General features: G+C 37.9%; 1 protein-coding gene across 1 annotated transcript; it reads right to left on the minus strand.

Annotated features, from left to right (window-relative positions):
- Positions 1-11,683: 11,683 nt before the first annotated feature.
- LOC105468666 (olfactory receptor 52K1) lies at positions 11,684-18,441 on the minus strand. The gene is made up of 2 exons (XM_011718859.2): positions 18,429-18,441; positions 11,684-12,672 (listed from the first exon to the last, which is right to left on the minus strand). Exons 1-2 carry the CDS (start codon positions 18,439-18,441, stop codon positions 11,780-11,782), a joined length of 906 nt encoding a protein of 301 aa, XP_011717161.2. The 3' UTR covers positions 11,684-11,779.
- Positions 18,442-18,905: the final 464 nt, after the last annotated feature.

The following is an 18,905-nucleotide window of genomic DNA, read 5'->3' on the forward strand; positions in this document are numbered from 1 at the left end:
TCTGGGAAAATATATAAATATCCAGGTACAAGAAGGTAAAAGGTTTTAGAAATAAGACTCAATCTAAACAAGACATTGAGGCATACCATAATCAAAGACGAGGAAAAAACAGAAAGAGAAAAGTCACCTATCAGGGAGTTCTATAAGTCTGATAGTGGATTTCTCAACAGACACATTATAGGCCAGACAACATACTCAAAGGACTGAAGGGGAAAAAAGCTAATGAAGCAGCATTTACCCAGTGAGTTGTCCTTTGGAAATGAAGAGAGACAGACTTTCCCAGACAGCCAGGAGATGAGGGAATGCATCAACACCTGACCTGTTTTACAATAAATACTAAAGGAAAAATTGAAGCTGAAAGAAAAGGGAGCTAATTTGTAACATGAAAATAGCTGACAGTATAAAACTCACAGTTTTTTTTTTGTTTGTTTGTTTGTTTTTAAGTATATGCCAAGATTCAGAATACTCTGATACTCTAATGGTGATATATAGTAATATGTAAGTTACTTCCATCTTTAGTATGAAGGTTAAAAGACAAAACTGAAAATAGCTACACTAATCATTAAGGGACAGACAATATAAAAGGTGTAAATTGTGACATCAGAAACATAAAATGTGGGTGAGGTTGAGTAAAGCGTAGAAATGTTTAATCAAATTTATCAGCTTAAAATAGCCTATTACAATGTTGTCTGTAGGCTTCCTGTAAATGTCAAAGCAAAAACCTATAGTAAATACACAAGATAAAAATTAAAGAATCAAAACATACCACTACAGAAATTTTCAAAGGAAGATAACAAGATAGAAACGAAGGCTCTAAAAAAAAATACGAAACAATTAGCAAAATGGCAATACTAAGGCCTTACTTATCAATAATTACCTTGGATGTAAATGAATTAAATTGCCTAATCAAAAGACAGAGTGGCTTAATAGATTAAAAAAGACTCAACTGTATGCTGCCTATGAGACTCACTTCACCTGTGAAAACACACACACCAACGGTAAAGATGGTAAAATATATTCCACGCAAATGGGAACCAAAAATAGAGCAGGGGTAATACTTAGGTAAAACAGAATTTAAGTCAAAAACTGTAAAATGATAATATATGTTGGTAAAGGGGTCAATTCATCAAGAAGATATAACAATTGTAAGTATATCTGTGTAGCCAACATCAGGCCACCTGAATATATAAAGGTAATATTAATACAAAGAATGTATAATACAATTACTAGGGGACGTCAATACCCCCACTTTCAGCAATGTGCAAATAATCTAGAGAGAACTCTAGACCAAATGAACCTGATAACCATATGCAGAACATTTAATCCAAGAATAGCAGCATACATATTCTCAAGTACACAAAAAACATTCTCGAGGATGGATCATGTTAATCCACAAAACAAGGCTTAACAAATTTTAAAAAATCAAAATCATATCAAGTATCTTTTTAGACCACAATAGTATGAAACTAAAAAGCAATAACTGGAAGAATTTTTGAAAACTTACCAACATATGGAAACTTAAATATTTTCCTGAAAAATCAAAGGGTCAAATAAATTAGAGGGGAAATTAAAGATTGAGATAAAATGGAAGCAAACACACCAAAACGTATGGGATGCAGCAGACGCAATCTAAGAAGGAATAAGTGCCTTATTGTTACAACAATAAGTGCCAGCATCAAAAAAAGATCCCAAACAAATGGCCTAATTGTTACACCTCAAGAAAATAGAAAAAGAAACTAAGCCCCAAATTAGTACAGGAAAAAAAAAAAGGCATGAGCAGAAATGAGACTAGAAAAATGATAGAAAATATAAATTAAACTGGGTTGTTAAAGACAAACAATATAAACCTTTAGAAAGGCCAAGAAATCTATACAAACCTAAGAAAGAATGCTCAAAATCAGAAATGGAAAACATTGTAACTGATACATATAAATATGAAGGATCACTAGAGACCACTATGAATAATTATATGCCAACAAATTGGATAACTTAGGTTATAAGTTTAGGAATCTAAACATATAAACATATACAAAATCTAAACATAATCAAAAACTAAATCATGATGAAATTTAAAATATGAGCAGATGAATAAGTAATGAAATGAATCAATAATTTAAAATCTTCCACCCAAGAAAAACTCGAGCTGATGGCTTCATTGTGTAATTCTACCATTTAAGGAAATAATACCAGTCCTTGTGACACTTCAAAAAAATCAAACAAGAAATACTTCCAAACTCATTTTACAAGGTCAGCATTTCCCTGATACCAAAGCCAGACAAGATATAAGAAATGAAAACTATAGACCAATTTATTTCTGATGACTATAGATGCAAAAATCCTTAACAAAATACTAGCACAAAATTCAACAGCACATTAAAGAATCATTTAACCATGATCGAGTGGGATTTACCCCAATGATGTGAGGATGGGTAAGTAAATGCAAGTTTATAAATGTGATACACAATGGTAACAGTATAAAGGACAAATCTTATGATTATCTTATTAAATGCAGAAAAAAATTGACAAAATTCAACATCCTTTAATTACTTAAAAAAAAAACTATCAAATTAAGTATGGAATGTTGTACCTCAGCCAGGTACAGTGGTTCATGGCTGTAATCCCAGAACTTTGAGAGGACAAAGAGGGTGGATCACTTGAGCCCGCAGTCGGAGACTAGCCTGGGCAACATGGTGAAACCTCATCTCTACTAAAAATACAAAAAATAGCTGGGCGTGGTGGTGTGGGCCTGTAGTAACAACTACTTGGGAGGCTGAAGGTGGGAGGGTCATTTGGGCTCTGGAATTTTGAGGCTGCAGTGAGCCATGATCATACCACTGCACTCCAGCCTGGTGACAGAGTGAGATCCTATATTAAAAAAAAAAAAAAAAAAAAAAATTGTACCTTAACACAACAAAGACTGTATATGATAAGCTCACAGCTAACAACACACTCAAAATGAAAAGTTGAAAGATTTTCCTCTAAAATCAGAAACAAGACGAGGGTTCCCACTGTCACCAATTGTGTTCAACATGGTGCTGAAGTCTTAGAGCAATTAGGCAAGAGAAAAAATAAGACCTCCAAATCAGAAAGAAGTTAAACTGTCCCTGTTTACAGATGAAATAATCTTGCATACAGAAAACTAAATATTCCACACACAAAAAACTGTTGGAACTAATAAATTTAGAAAAGTCATAGATAAAATCAACACATAAAAATCAAGTGTTTCTATACACTAACAATGAAATATCTGAAAATAAGACGACAATTCCATTCTCGATAGCTACAAAAAATAAAATGTAGAAATACATTTAACCACGGAGTTAAAGACCTGTACACTGAAAACTATAAAACACTGAAAGGAGTTGAAAATACAAACAAGTAAGAAGATATCCCAAGTTTATGGATTAGAAGAATATTTTTAAGTGCCCATCCTAAGTAAATCAATCTACAAATTCAATGCAATCCCTATTAAAATTCCAGTGATGTTTTCCTCATGAATAGAGGGGGAAAATCCTAAATTTTATATGGAACCACAAAAGTTGTGAATAGCCAAAGCAGTCCTGAACAAAAAAAACAAGTGCTGATGAGGATGCAGAGAAAAAGAAACATTTGCACACTGTTGGTGGGAATGTAGATTAGTGCAGTCATTATGGGGAAAAGCATGGAAGTTCCTTAAATTAAAAGTATGACTCTCATATGGATATCATATGAGATATCCATCACTAAACCTTCTTATTGATGGATATCCACAGGAAATGAAAACCCCATGTTGAAAATAGGTCTGTATTCACATGTTCATTGCAGCATTACTCACTATACCCAAGATATGGAATCAACCTAAATGGCCATCAACAGATGAGTGGATAAGGTGGTATGTATACACAATGCGATACTATTCTTAAAATCCCATCACTTGCAACAGTATGGATGAATCTGAATGGCATTATGTTATAAGCCAGGCACAGAAAGACAAATACTATATAATCTCTCATATGTAACCTACAAAAGTGGAGATACATGATCTTCAATAAAGTCAGCAATAACAAGCAATAGGGAAAGGACCAATATTCAATAAATGGTGCTGGGATAACTGGCTAGCCATATGCAGATTATTGCTGCTGGACCCCTTCCTTATACCATATACAAGAATCAACTCAAGAGGGATTAAAGATTTAAATGCAAGTCTGAATAGAAAAACGTATCTGATACCAGCCCTGTAGTTTGAACCTACTTCAGGGAATCCAGTACAATATAGTCAGTTCAGAGAAGTTGGCATGATTATGGATCCTGTGAAGAACAATTCTGCTTCAGAGAAAGAGAAAAGCAAGCTAGGGCTCCAAGGGAAAATCAAGGTACAAATAAGTGAAATTATCAAAAGTATATATTATCTGGGCCCAAAACAATTCATTCCTAGGAGGGGAGGTATATATCCAGGAAAATGTTCATAGACTTGATCATTCTTAGGCCAAGCCTAGAAAATTGAAATAGAGGAACTAAGGGTTCTAGAAGATTCATTCCACTTTGCTAACCCAGATTACCAAGTGGTTTTTAGTGCTTTAAATTTGTCATCTAACAAACAGATCAAACACATAGATAAATGAGTTCATCCTGCTTCATCTTAGTGCCTCATAGAGACTGATGATAATTTAATGGCACTAGTTATATAGAATTGTTTTTAAGTAGGGGAAGCTCCAGGATTATAGTTACAGTTCCCAAAGACCATCCAAAACATGTAGTCAAAAGCCACCAGCCAAGACAGAATTTGTAAATCATTTAGATCATTAGAAACAAATAATACCAATGCTGCATTTAGGGAGTAAGGAAGGTCAAAGAGTCATATTACAGATATTCTTATTCTTTTCCCTGTCATTCCAACCTCCTTATCTTTTTGTTCTCTTCCACCTCCTCCACCTATGAATTAGGTTGATCAGATTCCAGGATTACTAGACCATGTTCTTTATGACATTGGTTATTCCAGAACCAGCAATGCTGGCATCACCTGGGAACTTGTTAGAAATGCAAATTCTCAGGCTGTATTCCCTAGAGAAACTCTGGGGTAGAGCCTGGAAATTTGTGATTCTGATGCCTACTAAAATTTAAGAACCACTACTCTAGGAGATGGATGCATTTTGCATTAAGAGACAGAAGACAGAATGATTTCTTTATCCATTTCCCTACTTGCACCTTTGTGATAGCACCCAGGCCTCTCTTCCATTGTACCTACTGCCAACTCCACAAGTCTTGAATCCTACAGCCAATGACCCAGAGAAAAGAATAGGTAAAGTGAATGTCTCCTGTTCATGGTCTGACAGGATTGTTGATGCAACAATAGAGAAGATATCCCACCTCTACCACCCAGATACTGCCCTGGCAGGGAGGCTGGCTCTTGGCCATATCTTCAACTCCCTTGGCTTCTTTCAGCTTATCTAAAAGAATTAAAGCTACTTGGTAGCTGTGAGAAACTGGGTTCTTTATGAAAACTGGTCCCAGCTAAGTCCAGAAGGAGGAAATTAACCTCACCATCATAAGGGCTTAATACATTTAGCTTTCATAACCTGCTTACATCCCTTGGTATGGATTCTTGAATATATTACAAAAATTACAGAAAGTTCATTGTAATGTTCTTTTGATTAGAAGTAATTGAATTAGTCAGAAAAAGGTAGAAAATTGCTTATGAGATTAAAAGCTATTCTCAGCTTTTAATCCTTATAAATATCAAAAATAAAATAGAATAAAACTGCAAGTGGTAGTCCATCAAACTTCTCACAAAATCTTTTCATGTTTCATTCTCTGAAGTTGGAGTTTGATAAAAGAATTGTCCATAATGTACAAACCTATACCTTTTGTAGTAAAAAGCACTAGGTGGTTATTGTTTCTAAAACTTGCTTGTACTTCAGAATCCTCTGGGCATCTTTGAAAAATTTCAAAGCTCAGGTTATACTCTTGACCAATTGAATCACCAGTTATGAGGATAAGACACAGGTAGCCATATTTTTTGAAGTAGGGGACAATAGAAACGCAGAAGCATCCTAAGCAAAACCTGAAATTCAATTAATTTTATTTCTAAGGCTTTTGCTAAAAAGTAGACTGAAGTTTGCCTGCCTTGTTTTGTTAAATCTGTATTCTGACTCTGTAGTTTGACCATTTCCAAGCTATCAGCACACTCATGGTATCCTAGCTAAAATGGCTGTCTGGATCAGTCAGGGATCCATGTAGAAGAAGTGTACAGGCAAATACTGACAATTATCAGGCTTTCCAGATAATTCACTCTGTGACCCAGTCAGCTACATGTTTTCCTTTACAGGTTTAACCAAAGCTGGGATCTTTAACATTTCCAGACACTGATAAAGATGTTAAGGTTGTTGTTCAAAACACTGAAGATCAAACATGTTGCTAAACACACAGAAACTAGCCCCAGCCCAGAGCCAAAATCCTTGAACCTTCATATAAGCCCCATAATCTGACCCCTCCTTGCTGAAATACCTAGGTAGAGTATCTCTTTTCTCACTGTCCATCACAAGGACCGCCACAACACCCTTTAGGTTTTCCTAATAAATTCTTTGGACTGTCACCGTGATTTTAGTGTTTTTCTTTGGAATCCCAATCAGCCCTATCTTGGGACAGTTTACGGCAGTTCATTGTGGGAACTCTCCTCTCTCCATTGTTGAGGCTATTCCAGCTAGGAGTTTGGTCAGAGGGAACAATGATATTTCTTCAACTCTAGAAATACCATGAGAAATATTGTTCTCATTAGTGCTATGCTCTATCTAAGCACCTGGTGTCACTATAAGACAGAAAATAACTTTGTGACTAAAGTCAAGTTTATACTGTTGTTTCTTATGTGGCTATGGAGTTCATATACTATTAAACTTCTATGTGGGACAAAATCACTGCCTACGAGAAGGTATGAGTATCCCTTGAAGGATAAAATAATTACTGCGCCAAGCATGGGCAGATCAGATCTTGCAGCCTGGAAATACTCATTTAATACATTATACTATATCCACTGTATTAAATAATAGACAAATAATTAGTTTCCAGAATGTATAAGTCGGTTATTTTAGTGGGAAAAAAAGATGAAATTTCAGTGATATACAACAATAAAACTATATTTCTCATACATCTGAATATTGGCTGAGATGACTGCTGATCTTAGCTAGGTTTGTTTATGTAACTGCAGGTTGGCTGTGGATCGGCTAATCCAAGCCAGGCTTGGCTGTGAGGTTCTGCTTCAAACTGTGAGTTGGTCTGGCAGCTCTGCTCTACTTTTCTCTTATCATCCTTGGACCAGGGAGCTAACCAGTCACATTCTCATGGTGTGGCAGAGTAAGAAGATGGCAAGCCCCACTAGACAAGCAAACTTTAAGCTTCTGCTTTCACCAAACCTACTAATTACTCCTCCCACTCACCCATGGAAGTAGTGCACATGACAAAGCCAATAGTTAATGTATGGGGAAGTATACTCTGGGAGAGTGAGTGTTATTCAACAGTAATCTAATATACAGAATGTTCTGTGTCAACTGAGGAACACCAAACGACAGTTTGAAAAGTTTCCATCGGAGAATCAGAGGTCCTTAATTTATACCATTTTCTTGCTGTTCAATACCTGGAAAAGCTTATTTCAATGTCTGGAGGAGTGAGATACCTGAGAACTGTCAAGAGACCCACTTAAACTATCATCCACCATATGTGTCTGTAAAGTAAGCATTAGCACAGCAGCATGGGCTGTGGGATGCTTTTTCAGAGCCTATCAAACTTTGATTACTTTCTTGAACTTGAAGGGATTCATATCACTGTCAAAACAAAAGGTTCACAAAATTAAAAAAACACAATATAATGTGGGCAGCAAGCCACCCAGGTGCCAAGGCAAGAGACCGAGGGCACAAGCTCTTCCAGTATAATAAAGAAAATATATAAAATAGGAATAGTTATACTAGAAATCGATTATAGATACGATGATATATAAATATTATTGATCATCAGTTTGTAGCATTATTCTTTATTCCATTATTGTAATAATCCTTGCTCTACAATTATAACCTAGGAAAAACCAGGCCATACAGAGATATAAGCTGAAGGGGCACGGGGAGAAGTGACCAGAAGACAAGTGTGAGCCCTCTATCACGCCTGGACAGGGCCAGTAGAGGGTTCCTTGGTCTAGTGGTAATGCCAGTGCCTGGCAAGGCAACCCCTACTTAGCTAACCTTGGTCTAGCAGTAGCATCAGTGCCTAGGGAAGGCATCATTACTTAGCAGACCTGGAAAGGGAGTCTCCCTTTCCCTGGGGGAGTTGGAGAGGACTCTGTTCCACACCTCTTGTGGAAGGCCTGACATCAGTCAGGTCCCCCTACAGCCATCGGGAGGCCAAACCATCTCCCTGTGATGCTGTGCTTCAGTGGTCACACTCCTGTTTCACTTTCATGTTCCACCCTGTACACCTGGCTCTGCTTTCTAGATAGCAGTAGCAGAATTAGTGAAAGTGCTAAAAGTCTTTGAAATGCATAGAAGAAATAATGGCGTAAGCTGTCCTCTCTCTCTCTGCCTTGGCTGCCAAACAGGGAAGGGCCCCCTGTCTGGTGGACACGTGACTCACGTGACCTTATCAATCACTGGAGATGACTTACACTCCTTACCCTGCCCCTTTTGACTTGTATCCAATAAGTAACACTGCAGTCAGGCATTCGGGGCCACTACTGGTCTCCGCGTCTTGGTGGTAGTGGTCCCCCGGGGCCCAGCTGTCTTTTCTTCTATCTCTTTGTCTTGTGTCTTTATTTCTATGATCCCTTGTCTCCACACATGAGAAAAACCCATAGACCCTGTAGGGTTGGCCCTACAGTATGAGTAGATCACGTAAAGGTATGTATGGGAGCTTCTTTTTATAGAACTGACGGAAGAAGTGTTCATTATGAGAGTTTGAAAGACAAAAGCAGAGATAAGTGAAATTAATAATTTTATGATATGTTGTAAGAAGACTGGATTTTCTTTATTTTTCTTTAAATATTCAGTCTTGAGCTGTCATGAGTTGAAACGCAAGTTAGAACTCACAACTCCAGCAATTGGTGTTCCTTGAGTAAGGCTGTGAAACAAATGACTCCCAAATTTCAGTGGTTCACTACAAAAACAACAAAATCATCCTTGTTCATATTATATGAACGCCGTGGGTCAGTTATGACTATGCTACAGGCAGTGAGTCAGATTCACATCTGCTCCATGGATCTTCATCATGAGTCTAGGCTGTGATATGCTTATTCTTCTGGCAGAGGGAAAGAATGAAAGATAAACCAAGCCTTCTAACCATGTTTTACAGTTTAAGGTTTTATTAGCAGCTCAAACACAGTTTATTTCTCATTTACACTTCTTATTCATTGTGGGTGGACTTTGGCTTTGTCACAACCTCTAACTGGAACTTTGCTGGGTTTTGCAGCTGAGGGGAAAGAAAGGAGGAAAGTTAATGCAAACTTTTTATTTGCAAAGCAATTTAAAAGTTTGCAAAAATTTGCAAAGCAATGCAAAGCAATGGCCTCTAGCTCCATCCATGTTCCCACAAAGGACACAATCTTATTCTTTTTGATGGCTGCATATATTCCATGGTGCATATGTATCACACACATCTGCAATAACACATGTCTATATGGACCAGGCAACTTCTTGTCTTTCTGTTCCTTTCCATTCAATCTTTGCACCAATATCATAGTGTCCTTTTTAACTTTTATTTTAGGTTAGAGGTACATGTGCAGGTGTGTTATATAAACTTGTGTCACGGGAGTTTGTTGTACAAGTTCTTTGATCACCCAGGTACTAGCCATAGTACCTGATAGCTATTTTTCCTGATCCTCTCCCTCCTACCTTAAATAGGCCCCAGTGTCTGTTGTTCCTCTTTGTGTCCATGTGTTCTCATTATTTAGTTCCCACTTATAAGTGAGAACATGTGGTATTTTATTTTTCTATTCCCCTTTTAGTATGCAAAGAATAATTGCCTCTAGCTCCATCCATGTTTCTGCAAAGGACATGATCTCATTCTTTTTGACGGCTGCATAGTATTCCATGATGCATATGTATCACATTTTCTTTATCCAGTCAACTGTTGATATGCATTTAGGTTGATTCTGTGTCTTTGCTATTGTGAATAGTGCTGCAGTGAACATACACATACATGTTATCTTTATGGTAGAACAACTTAGGTTCCTTTGGGTACATACCTGGTAAAGGATCACTTGGTCAAATGGTATTTCTGTTTTTAGGTCTTTGAGGAATTGCCCACTGCTTTCCATAATGGGTGAAATAATTTACACTCCTACAAGCAGTATATAAGTGTTTCCTTTTCTCCACAACCTCACCAGCATCTGTTATTTTTTTATACACTTTCTGATTCTTGAAGTGCATTTCAGGGCTACTCAAATTTCATTGGCCAAATCAAGTTACACGGCAAAGTTTAAAATTGGTGGAGTGAAGGAAATATCCTACCCCTGATAGGACAGGAGACTAAATATCGGTGGACAATAATACGGTCTACCACAACTACAATCATGTGTAACTAGTCATGCATTGCTTAATGATGGGGATACATTCTGAGAAATGTGTCCTTAGGTGATTTTATCAACCTGTGAACATCATAGAGTGTATTTACACAAACTAGATGGTATCGCCTACTATATACCTAAGCTATATGGTATAGCCTGTTGTTCCTAGGCTACAAACCCAATATTGTAGGCAATTGTAATACAATAAGTATTTGTGTATTTAAACAGAAAAATAGCTAATGGATACTAGGCTTAATACTTGGGTGATGAAATAATCTGTACAACAAAACCCCCACAACATGGGTTTACCTAGATAACAAACCTGTACATGTAACTTAAAAGTTTAAAAAAATACAGTATATATATGGTACTATAATATTATGCAATCACCATCATATAGGTGACCCATCACTGACCAAAACTTCATTATGCAGTGTGTGACTGTATTCTATTTTCTTATTTTCAGAAGTCTCAGCTTCAAGAGGGAATGGTGTTATTTCTGTTTTCATGGTCCATAGTTCAAAGATGGTATTCAGCTCTTCTATCCATTCATTTAATAAATATTACTAAGTATTTTGGAAGCAAAGGACATGCATGTGAAAAGCTAGATACAGGATAATATAAATTGATAAAAAGGAACATCAGAAGACTCTTTTGATAAGTGTTCACTAAAAGAATTGGCCATGTCTATCAGGAAGGAAGTAAAAAAGGAATTGACTTAATGGAAGAAATATATCTACTTATAAATGGAGCTAACTGTAGAAATAAAATTGGGAAATAGTAGGCTATAAAAAGAGTGGCAAAGGGTGGAGGGTACTTGTCAGAAAAGACATAGGGGTAATTTTAGTACTAAAAGGAATAATGGTTTTGGGGTCACAAAGTTTGTGGTTCATTTCCTCACTCATACCTGGATAAAGAAGTCACCTGTTTGGGTGACTCAGCTGTTTGGGCCAATCTCAGCCAATATTCCTACTGTCTTTCACCTAGATTACAATATCACTTTGAGAGGTCTGTCTTCCTTAGCCATGTGATGAGTCTATGACAATGGGAAGGTCAAACCTCTACTATCAGACCAGACTATAGGTGCACTCCTGGTTTGACCTGACTCATAGATCTGTGAGGAATGAAACCTCATTTTCCTTGTCATACTAGAGAATTGTCAAAGACATTCAGCAATTTTCCTATTTAGATTTTTCCTCTCAACCCCAATCCAGCATTCTCATTACTTGACCCAGGGGCTAAAAAAAGAGAACTATCCATCTACATGTTCTTTCTCTGGAATAGACTGAGCATATAATCACGAATCTGCTTGGTCTTGACTCCATAGATGATAGGATTGATCATGGGTGGGAAAAGGAGATAGAAAATAGCAAGGAGTATGTGGACGTGAGGGGCAGCACGGCGGGCTACACGGTGCATAACTGAAGAGATGACTACCGGAGTGTAGGTGGACAGGATGGCACCTATGTGAGACACGCATGTCCCAAATGCCTTGTAGCGGGACTCCTGAGAGGCAAGCTGGAGAACTGCCTGAAGGATGAAGACATAAGACAGGATAACAAAGAGCAGGTCCAACACCACAATAAACATGGCCACAGCAATGCCATAGATATTGTTGAAGCTGGTGTCCCCACATGCCAGCCTCACCACAGCCATGTGTTCACAGTAGCAATGGGCAATCACTGGGCCTCGGCAGTAGTGGAAGTGTCTCAGCAGGAAGGGGAGTGGAGTCATTAGTGTCACAGCCCGGACCACAGCAGCCATGCCAATCTTGGTGATGAGGGACCCAGTCAGGACGGTGGTATAGTGCAGTGGCTTGCAGATGGCCACGTAGCGGTCAAAGGCCATGGCCAGCAGCACTGCTGACTCCATGATGGAGAAGGAGTGAAGGAAGAACATCTGGACCAGACAGGCAAAGAAGCTGATCTCCCGATTCCTGAACCAGAATATGGCAAGCATTTTGGGCAGCGCTGTAGAAGAAAGAACCAAGTCAATGGTTGCCAACATGGCCAGAAAGAGATACATGGGCTCATGGAGGGCTGCATCAGCCCGGATAATGAAGAGAAGGGTACAGTTTCCCAGCAGGGCCAGAGTATAAGCAAAGCAGAAGGGGATGGAGATCCAGACATGCAGGTGTTCCAAACCAGGAATTCCTACCAACAAAAAGGTAGCTGGATGTGTTGAGGTGATATTAGAGGGAAGCATGGCTCCCAGAAAATCTCCTTGTCAATTTTTACAGGGCTTCTTCACCTTCTATATATACTTTCTATAATATATATGATTAGAGTTCAACCTATTATATTCCACCTGCAAAGATTACCTCTTGTTTCCACTGCTAGACTTCAAATAAAATAACCTAGCAGCCTTCATAGACATGGAGAAGCATAATCCATATTTTCTACCCTCAAAGAAATTTGAATCTCATTGAGTCGATAGAATATTAAATATCCATAGAATTGATATCCCAAGACAACTTTCATAAAGGAATGGAGTATAAGTAGTGTTTTCTGTGTTCTTGGTGATGCCATGAATACCTTGAAAAAAGAAGTGAAAATATGTTTAAGTCAATTCATTTCTTTAGCACATACATTGGTACCATTCTACCTTTCAGTTGAGCTAAATTCCCAAATGCAAGAGCCAATTTTCTCTCCTGAAATCTCAGTTGAGTCCATGTATAAGTCAAACCCTTCGGTTTCTAATGCCCAAATTAATCACACAATCTGCATATTTTCCCTAAAACTATTTGATATGGTTGCTACTAGCCATATGTCACTATGTAAACTTAAATTTATATTTAATAAATTAATTTCACATTTATGCAAAAACACTTTTCATGTGCTCAATAGCCACATGTGACTAGTGACTACCAAGAATATTTCCATCATTGTAGAAATTTCTGTTTAAGACCACTGCTCTACAGTATATCTTTCACATCTTCTCAATACTCATAGGTCTCCGTAAATACAGCTATGCTGCAAGCATATTGAGAAAATGAAAGGTCCTTTTTTGGTTCTCCATTGAAATTCATGTTAAACTCCCTGTGCATGTTACTCTCCCTCCATCTGTCTTCCAGTTCCTTCTTTTCGTCACAGGACAATTCTCTCTCATCTTTAGCAAGACTGACTTCTGACTTCCAAATGTCCTTCTTGTTAATAATTTTTCACCTTTTTATCTTGTTCTGGTCATTTTTCTTTTTTCAGATCCTTAAACACTGGAGTTACCCAGTTTTTATCAAGATTGTTATTATAAAATTATAAAATATATATTTATACAAAATATAAAATATAGGATCCACTTAAAGAGGTTCTTATGAGAATTAAATGAGATAACGCTCTTCAAACACTTACTAGTTACAAAACAAAGTAAATACTGAAAATAAAAACTTGGTCTCTTTTTAAAAAAAAAACTATTGGGAAATGTAATTGCTCAAAGATATTATAGCTAATAGTGTCAGACAGCCATATTTAGTCCTTCTTTCTACTGATTCCAATGTCCTAAGTAACTAGGCTTTTTGTTTCCATCTAGATGCCCTATATGCAACCTGCATCCAGCATAACCAGACTGAAAACTAACTTCCTTCTATAAGATTTAGAAAATGTTTAGAATCTAAAGTTACTGGCTGAAATCATGACTGCCACATATTCTAGTGGCAGACCTTGCACAAATAACTTATGTACTAGTTTGTTTCCTTCTCTGTTAATGGGAAATAGCACTGAACTACCTTTATCTGAGGGGTATAGGGAAGTTAAGTGTAATTATGTATAAAATCATTTTGTATAATTTCTTAGTGTGCAGAGCTTTGTCATTTATATTTCTCTTCTGTAGAACTGTTACTTTTTAAAAAATTATTTGTTGATTAAATCTACCATGACATTAAATCCTCCTCCTTTCAGTCAAACCTCTGCTTTTCTTTATAGCAAAGCATGTAGAAATGTCTACAATGTCTACAAATGTCTACAACTCTCTCAAGGACAATTGGTTTTGAAACGTATCAGTCTGGATTTTATTCCCATTACAAACCAAAAATTCCTTTTACTGTGACAATCAATGACCTCCATGATGATGGTGCCCTTATCACTTACCTGGCTTCATGCAACTGGACCTCTGAGCAACTTTTTTCTGAATTGACCACTCTCCTACTTAAAACTCATTTTTCTCTTGTGTACCACCATATTTCCATTTCCCAGCTCCAGCTTCTGCCCTAACTGTAAGTATTGCATTTTGACAGTTCTCAAGCATGATATTTTCAAATTTTATATCCATGTCATTCAGAAAATATATCAATTAAATTTAATGACAACTATTTAAATATTTTCACTGAATGGGCTAAGGAAAAATTCATGAACAAAATAGATGGATCCCTTAGTAGAATAAGTTTGCTACAGGTTGGGGAAGGATAATAAAAGGACATCATGATTAAATTACATATTACACACAGTTTCATTGTTGTGATTTAAAAACCAAGGAACAGGGCAATTATGATAGGCATTTCATGATAGAGAGCAGGAGAAGTTGAAATTTGAAATAAAAAGCTCATTATAGACCTCATCGGAAAATAAATTTGAGAAAAATTGAATGAGGTGAGGAAATACTTAACTTCACTTCCTTAAATGTCAGAAACTAAAATTTCATGCCAGTGGCATATACAGAACAATTATACAGTGAACAAGAATAGGATGAAGGATTGGAACAGGAGAGAGAATATGGATCCAAAGTTGCCTTACTGAGATGGATAATCCAATTCCACATGAAGAACCATAGAGAAGGAACCAAAGAATTGTCCACTCTAGACAGAGAAGAGGGGAACTTTTATCCACTGGCTTCCACACCCCATGGGTCAAGGATGACCCAAGGAGTGTAGATTTCCTTGCATTTTCAGGTCCATACATGCACCAGAATAACTGAATGAGATCCCTGAGGTGCCCATGCAATAAAGCAGAGAAACTCTGGGGTGGGATGCAGCTGAGTAAGGTGCTATCAACCTACACCTACACTCAAATGGTTCCCACAATAATGGCTACAACAATAAGGAGGGATGACAGGACTTGAGAAGACCATAATAGATTTGGAATATAGGAGTCACCCAGGAGAAAGGAACAGTCTAAGAAAATGGAATAGCCAGAGAAAATGCCCTAAGACATAAAAACCCTGGTATTCAAATATCAGGAGGCAGCCAGCACAGGTAGGATGAAGCAAATGAGCAAGAGAATCGGGTCAGAACAGCGGGGCCAGATCACACAGGGTCCCATAGGCCTTTGTGGACTTTGCAAAAGTTCCTCATTTCTCTCAGAATCAGACATTGTTTTCAGCAGAGAAGAGATATATTAGACTTACACTTTTAAACTTTTCCCTGGCATCTATGATGGACAATAGCACAAAGAGGAAAGGGTAGAATTGGGGGAAAGTACCAGGAAACTATTGCAGGAATCCAGGGAAGGGAGAACATTGACTCAGAATCAAGGTAGCAGTGTATGTAGTGGGAAGTAATAGGATTGTGGATATATTTTTTAAATGTGTCAATGGTATTTTTGACAGGTTAGATATAGGAAGTGAGACAACAGGGAGTCGAAGATGACACCCTTAATTTTGGCATAAACAACTGACAGGAGCTGCTCCCAATTGAGATGGGAAAAGCATGAAAGGAGGAGCTCAAGACTTCAATTTTGAACATGGTGAGTTTGAGATATCAGAAATTCAAGTGAATATGGTAATACATATAGAAAATAGATCATATTTAAAGCCATGAAACTGTTTGAGATCACCCAGATAGTAAACGTTCAGAGAAAAGAGAACCAGAGAACCTGGAACTGAATCCCAACATTAAGAATGGATGGGAGAGGAGTTGGGGCACATTGAGACATTCGCAAGGGAAACTGACAGTGGAAACTATTAAGATAGAAACATTCCCAAGTAATGTACTATCTCAGTATATAGACTATAGTTTATTAACAAGGGGATTATTACCATGTAAAATGCTACTGATGAGTCAAAGAATTTGAAAACACAATTGGCCTTGTGTTTAGAATTGCACAAGAGGATTGGATACCTTGATAAAAGCAATTTTGCTAGAATAGAGACAGGCAAAGCCTTACTTGACTGAGTTAGAGTAGATAAGAGGGGAATTGAAGTCTGTTAACATGGCTAACTTTTTTGAGGAATTTGGAAGCAAAGGATGGCAAGTAAATAGGGCACTGGCTAAAATGGAAAGCGAAGTCAACTGTGTGTGTGTGAGTGTGTGTGTGTGCGTGCATGTCTGTGTGTGTGTTTGTTTTTTAGAACAGAATTATCATGTCTTTAGCTGAAGAAAATTATCCAATAGTGAGGAAAACTTGAAACTTAGGAGAAGAAAGAGAATACTGCTCCTGAAAAGACCTTGAATAATGCATCTTTCCAGGTGGTCTACTTGTTGACCACTGAGAATGTAAACGTATCCTGAAACAAACACAAATTTACATACCTTACATTCCTTGTAAGCTCCAGACTAGAATATCCAACTCCATACTTGATATCCCCACATATTTGCCTCACAGATATGTCAAACCTGTCATGCCTGAGGCAGAAATCATGACTACTTCTCTTCTTGTGCTACCCATATCTCAGAACATAACATCCTGCCCAACCAGTTGCTCAACCTAGAATCAAGTCATCCTGGATTCTTCCCTTTTCTTCCTGCACCGTATTTAATCATCAGCAAGCACCACTGGATCATCCTACATGGTAAATCTCCACGTTGCCCATTGCATTTCCAACACCCTTCCAACACCATCATCCTTGTTCGGGCCACAGCATCTCTCAGCAACTACTGCTACAAAAGAATCCTAACAGGCATACAAAGTTCCACTTTGTTCTCCAATATTTATCCTTCAACAATTACCCACAATATCATGAAGTGAAGGGACTGGGGTTAGGAAACTCTACCTATTTCCTTCTGTAAACCCAGCCTCTAACATACATAGGTGTGGAGCATTTCACTAAATAAAATATGACTACTAGACTACTGGAAGACATATCTGTCAGACTACTACTCCCCTCATGTGATTTAAGCTCAGTTTGGGTTGTCTTCTCATTTAAAATGCACCCAGGATGGAAGTTCTAAGCATCCCAATTACAATACTCTGTTACTTGCACCAGAATAAAATTATCTTCTTAATGGAAAATACTATTTTAAATATTCATAATGTTTGTGCATTTTTGTCAGGAACAAGCACTTATGACAACAGTCATTTTTATTTTCAAGTACGTATCAGTACCTAGAAACATGTCTGGCATCTAAGAAACTCTTCTAAAATACTGTGAAATAAGCCCACAAACCTGCTGCACCTTTATCTTATCTCAATATGTATTTTCCACAAAAGCCACGTTTTACTTATCTGAGTCTCCATGTCCCCCTAGATTCCTCCATTCAACTCTTGAACATCACTAACCACCCTGTGAGCTATCTACTTACCTTCATACAAGAAAAAAAAAGGCATCTCCTCTATCAGATTTTTTCTTGAAAAGACAGATTTACAGTTTGTAAATCTTATTTCCTTTGAAGTCCATCTAAAACCAGCTCCTCAGAATGAAGGACTCAGAGTAGGAGTGTGAATGGAGCCAGTCTTCTTCCCCTAATATCCAGAAACTAAGACCTCCTCCGTAGTGCAAGTTTTGTCCAAACTGTTCATTGTTTTCAGAACTAAGATGTCCATGCTCAAAGGACTTCTATTTCTCCTTAAAAGGGGCCTCCATATTTGGAATGGACTCAGTTAATACTGATATCTATTTGGTTGCCTATACCTTTATCTTAAAAGGATATCAGAATGATAGATCTGAAAAATTTAGAACCACACAAGGAAGGATAATCACATAATCAAGGTACTTCAAGACTCTGCTTCTGGTAGAAGAACCTCAAAGAAAACGTGTTTCTTACCTTTCCCTGCCATCTGTCTAGTTCAGGCCCCATTTTCTTCCTCTTGACTAATGCAGAAGCCATTTAATTGGAATGGGGGCATTTGCAGGGGTTAGGAAAAGCCATGACAGGAGGTGAGAAGTGACAGATCCAAACTGGAATAATCAGCTAAGACTTCTTGGAGATGGCCCACAGTGTTTCACATGGGAAGGAAGCAGGCATCCTCTGTGGTGGGAAGAGCATCTGGAGTTTGTGCACCAATCACTTGGGTGGGACTATCAAGACTTCTGTTCCCTCTGTTGAAGGACCAGAGTAGAAGCAATAACAGGGTTAGAGAGCTGATGCCTAAGATCAGGACTGGCTGTGGGAAGAAATTGAGTGCCCCCAACCTTCCTTCTCACCCCCACCTTCCTGCTCACTCCCACCTTCCTGCTCACTCCCACCTTCCTGCTCACCCCCACCTTCCTGCTCACCCCCACCTTCCTGCTCACCCCCACC

This window comes from Macaca nemestrina, chromosome 12, assembly GCF_043159975.1.
Source record: "Macaca nemestrina isolate mMacNem1 chromosome 12, mMacNem.hap1, whole genome shotgun sequence".
In the NCBI taxonomy this organism is placed as follows: Eukaryota; Metazoa; Chordata; class Mammalia; order Primates; family Cercopithecidae; genus Macaca; species Macaca nemestrina.